Source organism: Apium graveolens, chromosome 7 (genome assembly GCF_009905375.1).
Source record: "Apium graveolens cultivar Ventura chromosome 7, ASM990537v1, whole genome shotgun sequence".
Lineage (NCBI taxonomy): Eukaryota > Viridiplantae > Streptophyta > Magnoliopsida > Apiales > Apiaceae > Apium > Apium graveolens.
Window position 1 is genome coordinate 77,892,503 of NC_133653.1, and position 9,997 is coordinate 77,902,499.

The 9,997-nt window shown below is 32.6% G+C and overlaps 1 protein-coding gene across 1 annotated transcript; it reads right to left on the reverse strand.

The window, feature by feature from the left end:
- Nucleotides 1-630: 630 nt before the first annotated feature.
- Nucleotides 631-4,340, reverse strand: LOC141672961 (cationic amino acid transporter 1-like). Its single transcript, XM_074479662.1, has 2 exons — nt 4,231-4,340; nt 631-2,523 (listed from the first exon to the last, which is right to left on the reverse strand). The coding sequence occupies exon 2, from the start codon at nt 2,514-2,516 to the stop codon at nt 744-746; it is 1,773 nt and encodes a 590-aa protein (XP_074335763.1). The 5' UTR covers nt 2,517-2,523; nt 4,231-4,340; the 3' UTR covers nt 631-743.
- Between the last annotated feature and the right edge of the window lie 5,657 nt (nt 4,341-9,997).

Sequence of the window (9,997 nt, forward strand, 5' to 3'; positions counted from 1 at the left end):
CATGGATTGGTAACCATAGGAAAAGCTGACATGTATCCATTAGTTGATAGACTATTAAGGCTTGTCTTGACTCTTCCAGCATCTACTGCAACATCTGAACGAGCTTTTTATGCTATGAAAATTGTGAAAATAAGTTTTTGCAATCGAATGTAAGATTAATTTCTTAGGGATTATTTGATAGTGTATATTGAAAAGGAGATTGCGGAGACCATTTCTGCCGAGGAGATCATTGATTCTTTTTATTTGATCAAAGAAAGACGTGCACATCTCAAATAAATCGGTATATTTTCTACTTTTATTTATTTTGGTCCCCTCATGTTAGATTCCTGATTCCGCCCCTGTTCGCAACTATATGGCTTTCAGTCTTTCACTACTACGGTGACCTATATAAGAGTTCGAAAAAAGTATAGCAAAACTGATTCTCAAATTTAGCAAAAAATTTGATTCCCTTGAAAAAGTATGAGAAAATGATTCTATTTTAGTGATATATTTGTAATTTTGATCAAGTTCCGCAACTACAAATATACTACTCTTCTGCAATTACTTTAAATTGAAAGAATTAGTGTGCAGGCCCTGAAAATTAAGCCATTGTTATGCTCCAGATTCAAATTTAGGTAAACTCTATGAATATGCATTCAAGAATCAATTTCAAAAGTCAACTTGGAGTAGAACACTCCTGCATTAGACTGAAAAGCAACTAGAGTCTAAAGTTCTTACAAAGGTCTAATTCTATTAGAACAATGCTACTCCTTGCTTTGATATTTGGTTGCAGCTTCAACTTGCGCAAGATCAAATTTTTCCTTGGTTCCATTTGCTGCATCATATGAAGCATGCAATCCTACAAACAAGTAGTAGACTAACAAAACCACCGTCCAGATTGAAAATCTGATGAAGGATGGTCCATCAATTGAACCCATAATGAATACGTTGATCGCTACACTAGCCGATGGCAGCCATGGCATAAATGGAACACCCCACAGTTTCGGTTTCTTTGCTTCTTTTACACTTAACTTTAGTCCAAGGGTAGCGATGAACCAAAGAGTTCCAAACACTATGTATCCCACTATGTTCTTGCTAAATACCCAGATAAGAGCCAAGCCTAGAGAAGACATTACGATCAAAGTCAAGAATCCAATAAGTTTGTTTCTGTCTGAATTGGTCGTCTCTCCAGAAACATAGTATCTTCTTACAATAAGCGCAAAGGAAACTAGTGAGAAAATAAAAAGTGTGGAGATTGAGAGAAGATTTGCCAAGATACTGAGGCTAGTAAATAATGCAACAACGCAGTTTGCGATGGTCATTATTACAGTGGCATTTACTGGTGTTTTGGTTTTTTCATTAATAACAGCAAGAAATGGGGGAGCCATATGGGTTCGTGCAATGTGAGTAAAGTATCTGGCTTGACCAATGATATTAGAAAGCAGCACCGTTGTCATTCCTTTTAACGCACCAATGGCGACCACGTATTTTGCCCAGTTCATTCCAACTGCTTTGAATGCAATTGTAAATGGTGCATCGACATCAATTTGAGTGTATGGCTGCATAAGACACAATGTGGCTCCGAGAAGACAGTAAATTGTTATAATAATAACCATTGAACCTATGAGGCCAATAGGTATGTCTACACCCGGATTCTTGATCTCCTCACCCAATGTTGAAACACCGTCAAACCCCACATATGCAAAGAATAGCATAGCAGAAGCTCTCAAAACACCATCAATGCCAAACGGTACAAAGGGTTGAAAATTAGATGTTTCAGCTTTTGTTAAGCCAGCTATAAGGATAAAAATCATGACAGAAATATTGACCATAGTTATAAGCGAGTTGAACCTTGATGAACCCTTAATGCTCAGCGATGCACCAATGCAGATGGCAATTGATAGAAGCACTGCAGTTGGATCTAACTGGTTGAATCCATTTGCAAGAAATGAAGCATATATGCGGAAATCATCAGGTTTGTGGTTACACAATGTTGCAAAATATGAAGTCCATGAACGTGCCACACTTGCTCCACCCACTATATACTCAAAAAGAATATTTCCAGCAGCCACAAAAGCAATAAAATCACCAAGCTCTACTCTCAAATATGCAAATGAGCCTCCAGCAACAGGAAGTTCCACAGAAAATTCAGTATAACAGAGTACGGAAAGCAGAGCAGATAAACCTGAGATGAGGTACGATATTATGACAGCAGGTCCAGAATTCTCCCTTGCAGCTTGTCCAGTCAGAACAAAAACTCCGGCTCCCAGAACAGACCCAACACCAAACCAAATGATATCAAACCAGTTCAATGTTTTTTTCATCTCATTCTGACTCCGAGCACGCATTTCATGTAGCTCTAATTCATCACTAGATCGGGTCAAGAGACGATTTTTAAGCCGTGATTTTGTGTCAAGCAATGCCCTTCCGTAATTTCCCCAGGTTTTAAATGATTCTTCTGGAAAGAAATCATTCTTGTTGCACCCATAACGCCTTGATTTGACCTCGCCTTGGTCACTTCCATCACCTGTCACCATTTTGCTCCTGCCAACAATGTAAAGAATCTTGTTGCAGTGTGTATGGTATGGATTATTTAATTACTATCCGAATCAAGGTGCTCATGAATAAATCACATTCTAAGGACATTAACACACACTTTTAAAGCAACCATGTGGCAGACTGTAAGAAATTACACAGAATTGTGGTACAACTAGAGATCATAATTTCTAGTAAACCTGTTATTCTTACACGAATTAGTTACTTAGAAGAATTGTATTTTTCTATTTAAATCCATACTCTGATGGTTGAGATTAAATCAAATTGAAATCTATTTGAAAGTTTGGTCATTTCTCCACCTATATTTCATGGTTTGGGCTATCTCTAAAATTATGGTCAATCAACACAAACTAAAGAATATAGGTAAGGAGTGAGAAACTAAAACTCTCCATTGAAACTTACTTTGAAGATCACGACAACTATCCGGATAACAGGCATAATCATCAGGAACAGAGGTGTACTTTGACACGTCTTCTTATGCATGCTATTAGTAAAAATTATCGCGCTGTTTAAATATCTAAGGATTGACGAAATTTATGATCACAATTGACACAACCACCACTTCATTAATTTAACAGCATCGTAAGTAGTAAAAGAGGTTGGGTAAGTAATATTTCAGAATGCATAAAGTTAAGGGCTACACAACAATTTTTTACAAAATTGAACACCATGTAGTGGCTGTTATGGATCTGAAAATTTCCATTACAATTAACAGCACCAATCTGAGTTAAGCTGCTCAAACATCAAACTATTTGTCAGTCAGTTTATAACAAAATTTGTTAATAAGTTACTTGTTTCAAGCTACCTGTAATGCATATCTAAATATTCTCTTTACTTAAAGTCTAAAGATGGATTGCAGTTTTGACTATCAAGAAACACATTCAAGTATGCCTACTTTCACCAGACTCGAACTTTCTATATGGCTACAGATTTATTATTTAAGATATCATCAGGTGAGGCTCAAGCTTTCAAGCTTTTGTTAACACGAGAAGAGAGGCATCCTTAATGACTAATGTACAATCTAAATCATCATCTTGGTTTAATTGTTCCCAAGTATCAATCAGAGTAGTAGTGATTTGAACTATTTCAACAACATGTTTCTCTTGATAGTATTAACAATTATGTAAGTACAATTAGATACGTCTATATATAAATTCAACTATATCCAAAAACAGCAAAACTATGATAAATTATTCACACAGAATTAGAATACATACTCATTTTAGGGGGTGAAAATTAACAAAATTTTCTCTTAAAAGCACATGAATTTAAGAAACTTTAAAGAATTAATTTTACAAAATTCCTGATTTTGGGATGGTCTAGCAACTTGCATGCATAAATACATCGATACACACATATAGCAGATAAACAGCTAAAAAATCCCTTCAGGAACAAATAAACTAGTACTATATGGCATAGAGAAACTCAGATACACATATCACATATGTATAAAATGTTCTAAATATTTGAATGCAACTTCAATTTGTTAGTAAAAAACAATAGAAACTTAAACATTTAGGGGTAAAAAAATAAATAAATCACTTGCCTTGATCTAAACCAATAATCCAATATGCAGATGAATAAAAACAACTAGTAAATTCGGTTGCATACATAATACTATATGCATAAACAAACACAAGGATAGAAGTGTAACATAGAACAGAATGTAAAGAAAGCGAAAATGAGAATTATTACCGGGTAATTGGAGGTTAATAAGAAGAGAAGGATGATTTGTTTGTTGAATTAGTGAAGAGGGAACTCCTAAATCCCTTGTATTTATAGCGGTGGACTGCCCAAAGGTGGTGGTTAAGAGTTGATGCAAGCTGGTTATCAGTTACTCTTAAAAACTTACATTTATCAGGGCCCACTTTAATTTATTATAATTAAAGAATTAAAAAATAAAATCCCGCTGGAGATCTTTTCTATCATTTTTTCCCTAATTTGGATAGAAATAAAGTATCTTTTTTGTATATCTTACATGTATATTGTAAAACATTGTAGCCGCGGATATTATTTAAGAATAATATTTTTTAATAAAGGAGTTTTTTTATCAGAACGAGAATACTTTGATGAATAAGGCTTATAATCTGACACAAATAAATTAAATATCTTTTTTTTTTATAGTAACTAACCCGCGGGTGCGTATCGGTAAATTCTACAAGCTCACATAATAATCTGTAAAAATAAACCGCATTTAAATGATAAGTTCTGACTTAGGATATATAATTATAAATTCTCCTCCCGATTCGAACATGTTATCCCCTCTTTTTTTTTTCTAAATCTGTTATCCCCTCTGAGTTACAACTTCACATAAATTTTGAATTTATTTTATTATTATTTTCTAACACAGTCATTCTTATATTAGGGGTTCCCATGATTCATATATCAAACCACTGATCAGCATTAATTTCCTCAAGTAAAATATCTCCTCTATCAGACTTGTATGTTTACTATCCCACATTCCTCAGTATTAATAACACATGACAACTATTCTGAAAACCCACGTCAAATTTCAAGTTTTTTCAAAAATTAGGATAATCTTGACTTCGAGTTTAAAATAAATCAAAATTCACAACAAATACATTCAATTTGGATAAATAAAAAGTCAATCACAACCTCTCAAAATATCATAATTTGTTAATGTACCTATTAATAATATATTATCTTATAAACTGAATAAAAGTCCCAAATTTTATTGATGTTGGACTGAGTATTACAAACTCTCCCACTTAAACTCCTGACATTCTCGTCAGGCCAGAATAAAAAATCCAAGGACCAAAATAGTACCTTTCTAGCCATTATGGAATAATACTGTCTAGTTTCATTTCCCACCTCTGACAACTTGAAAAATCAAGCTTATAAGAATCGACTCTAATACCATATATGACAGCCATTATCAAATATCGATTTTTTTTGAAAATCGGGTCAAGTTCAAATTCCGAATCTAAAATAAACCAAAACATGCTAACCTTAATGCAATCAAATTGGGTAAACAACAAATCCACAACAGAAATCTCTCGATTTGGGGCTATAATGTTACAACTAGTATATTATTCGGTGTACATTTTTCATAATTTTTTTATTTAATTGTTAATTTTATATAATTCTAATAATTATACATTTATTTTTCATGAAGGAAAACCTGAAATGTAACCTTCTTAAATTTCAAATTGTAAAAGAAAAAAAATCAATCCTTTTTTTCTAATAATTCAAACTATAAATTTTAATAATTCATAAATTTTTTACTTATATTTATAAATCTTTGGAAGTAATAGGGATCTCGCAGAATAACGTATATTTTATTTATTATATATACAGCTCACATACAGTGCGATGCACGTTTTTTGAATACTACCTTATAATCTGGAAATACACGATATTCTAAATTATTTTTATTTCAACTTTAAAATTTTTATAAATTTTTAATATTCATATATTATTATTTTTGATGTTCGTTTTAATATTGTTATTATTTTTATTTTGTTTCAATATTGTTGCAACAAATATGTAAATATTGAGAAATATATGGATGTTGAATTTAATTATTTTTTGGCGATATATATTTTTTATAGCTATATATATTAAAATATTTAATCATAATCAATCTTCGATTGTATCATTGTATCATATTTTGATTTTTAAATAACCGTAAAACAATGTAATTTTTTATATTTATGATTGATTGAACCTCTAATCATATTCTATATAATGATTGTATTAGGACATTATTTCGCATTTGGGCGTTTGAATAGTATTAGAACAATGTAATCATTTTCTAATTATAATCGTATTAAGAATCTTTTAAATTGATTTTATAGGTCTTATTTGTAACGTCCGGGAAATATTATGTAATTATTTTTATCAATAAATAATTATTATGTGATTTTTATGTAAAATTTTGTGAATTATTTGATGATGGATAATAATATTTGGATGTTAATTTCTGATAAAATTTAGATATTTTGATTTTTTTTATTTATCCATAATTAAATGTAGATGATTTTGGTATTTTCTGGTAATTTTTGAATTGCTGTATGATTTTATAAAAATTTATAGAATTAATATTAATTATTTTTACATAATTATAAAATTACTTTATAGAATCATAAATCGTCTCACTTCAACCGTTTTTGCGTTTTACCAACCCGAAACTCTTCCGAAAACTCCTTCCTAACCTAATCTGATAATTCTGATCACTTTTCGTATTTTGACTTTTTCGATCCGGGGTACGATTTGACTTGTACGAGTCCCGGTGTGAAATTTTCGATACGCAAATCATTTTATTGTCGATAAAAATTCGTATCCTCAGAAGGCGAGATATTATTACCTTGTTTTCGTATAAAATGTTTTATAGGAAGTTCCGTTTTTATAATTACCCAAGTTTGGTATTAAAATCATATCGTCTTTTTAGTTACTTAGCGGTTAAGTAACCTATTTTTGGATCCGATATGTAAATGTAATTATTTAATTATTAAATAAATAAAATATGTGATGGGGCTGTCGGCTATGTGTTGTTGTATTATTAATTGTTTGTGATTTGTTGGACACGAAGATTAATTTTATAATTAATTATTGAGATTTATGAATTTAATTCATTTTAAAGTAATTTTATTGAATATTTATTCTTATAAATGCTAAAATTATTTCTAAAATTATTTTTATTATTTTATAATTTTATTTATTATTTTTAGGATTTTATAAAATTTAGAAATCAATATTTCATTAATTAGTTAGTCTTGAATAATTTTCTAATTGTATTTTATTATAAATTCAGCATTAAATTCATAAATGTTTCAAAAATTAAAAAATTCATATTTTATTAGGTTTGGAATATTTCAAGAATTTTAAAATTTGTTCGGAAATTTTTGGAATTTATTTGACCTGCGTGTTTTTCGTTTAATTGTAAAAATGTGGATCCAATGTACGTCTTAAAAATAATTTAAAAATCTTGAAGATTACAAATCGGTGTCAAAAGTGGTATTATCGTATCAAACTAGATAAAAAATCCCCAAATTTTAATTCTTTTTCCTTCCTTGTCTCTCCATTCTCTCTCATCCTTTCCACCACATCTCCCCCGTCTCTATCCCTCCTTCTTCCGCCACCACCATCGTTTCTCCGGTATACCACCTCCCCCTCTCTTCTTTCCCCTGTGTCTCGGCCCCTCTCCCTTGTTCTCTCTCTACTTCCCTCTATTTTCTCTCGTTTTATTTCTTCTTCCTCTGTGATGTTCGATTTCGGTTGTGTATGGGTGCGTGAGTGGTTCGTGTGTGTGTATAATCGATGTAATACTAATCGTGGCTGTGTTATTCACTGTTACCGCTGCCTTCGCCGTTTTCCGGCGAGGATGGTGGCGCGTGGCGGTTAACTCGCCACGTTTCCGGCCTGTTTTAAATAATATGTGTGTGTGTGTTTATATTGTGGTGTGTGTGTCTTGTTGTGTTGCTATGTTCTGCCGTTGCCATGTTTCCGGCGAGTACTTCATTTTCCGGTTGTTTTCCGAGCTGTTGTGCTTGAGTTCGGTTGTGGCTTTACTGTCTGTTATTTTCCCAAATTACTATTCGAATATTAACTTGGGTTTATTGAATTTAGTTGTTTCGCAGGAAAATATTTGAGTATATTCGTGATCGAAATAAATAATTTATCATGCGGAAGCAATTATAATTAATCGATGGAATTTACGTAGGATGCCCGGTATAAACAGGAACCCGTAAATTTTATCGCTGTCGGCAATGAGCTTCGGCGAGCCGACGGTGGACTATGATGATACGATCTGAGTCCTATGATTTAAAATAAAAAATGCGAATTAAAACGTAAAAATGCGAGTATTAATTGATAATTGTTTTCAATTGGTGTGTGTGAATTTGCGAATTAATATTGTGAACTGAAATCGGTGGTTGGGAATTGAATTGTAGTTGGTTTGAAATTGGTTGTGATGGATTTGACGTCGGGATGTTTGACGGGTAGGCCCATAAACAAAGGAGACGCTGCTCGATTTTCGGGAAATTAATTTCGAAAAGTACGGGAACGTACCCTGTAATTATCGGAGACGTCGAACGAGGAAATATAATTACATTACACGAACCCAAATTACGTGTCATGACAAATTATTTTATGAATAATTGATCACCCTATTTTCCAAAAACGACGAGTGTACGTACTTTCCAAAAATAAACACCAAACCAAGTTTCGAAGATGTGAACCATAACTGCTATGTGTATTTAAATAATACATATAAGTACGGGTCGGGTTATGAAACCGTATGGGTAGAAGTGATAAAGGTCTTATGTTGAGCGAGACGATTACCTAAATTATAGTATTTTAACTCTGTAGTACCTAGTCGGAAGACCCGAGATTTGACGTTGGACTAGGAATGATCTAGTGAGTAATTATCAGACTCTACAAGATTTCAATCGAAAGACATGAAAGATATGATTATATTCAGAATAGGATAGTTGTTTGACTATAAAGCAAAACGTTCAAGGCAATTCAAAAGTCAACCGATAATAGTGGTTAAAGCTTCTCAAGGCAAGTATTCCTGATTTTTTTTCTTTTAAAATACTGCAAATATTTATTCGTTCCTATTCAAAGTTCAGAATAGTTAACTATTTTATATTTCGCTGCAAAAACTCTGATTAAGCATGTTCTTTTCATTATTGTTCCTATAATTCGATTGCTCTCTTGAGCAAATACCCATTCTTTCGGGTTATTTGCGTACCCTGAATTGGGATGTTTTGAATTCAAAATGATTTGACATCAAAACACTCTACGGGCTGGATGTTTACTGTAAGGGCCAGTGATGAGCGGGATCCTATAGGCCGGAGATGGACCGGACCCTTGGGCGATAGAGTCTAGGTACCTGAATGGATCTATACGGTTGGATATAGATCTACACTATATCCTGACTGATCAGCAGGGTATAAGTGTGAACTAGTGTCCAGTCTAATTTGTTGTTGATCGCCATTAACGACATTCTCTCTCGAAAGGTTTTATGATTCCAAAACCGGACAAAACCCTGATTCTGGAGAAGAATTTGGGAATCGCTTGTCACTTTTGGACATATAATTAAAGGTTGGTGACAGCCAACGTTTATTCGCTCAACTCACTCAAATAAATAGAATTGTTTAAAAAATTATTTTAAGATTTTGTCCGAAAGTTTTTCCTTTGGTATTAATGCTTTAAACTCAAATTATATACTTGCTGGGCATTTTTGGCTCACTTTTGCTTTGTAAATTCTTATTTCTGCCAGAAACAGATAGGGATAAAAGTGAATAGCTTTGATAGACAGCAGAAGTTAGAGAAATCTCCGCTGCGAGAGGTTGAAGAAGTTAGAAGAATATGACAAGAGCATTAGTACAAAGGTATTTACACTTGTATTCTAGTTGTTGTGAGTTGTAGAAGGTTAGATTCTTATTTCATACCATAACCTGTAAACGATCCGGATTCAAGGGGTTAATTGAATATT

Bases quoted from the DNA above. Each gene is read 5' to 3' on its own strand.
- LOC141672961 (XM_074479662.1), bottom strand. From the start codon at position 2,516: ATGGTGACAGGTGATGGAAGTGACCAAGGCGAGGTCAAATCAAGGCGT.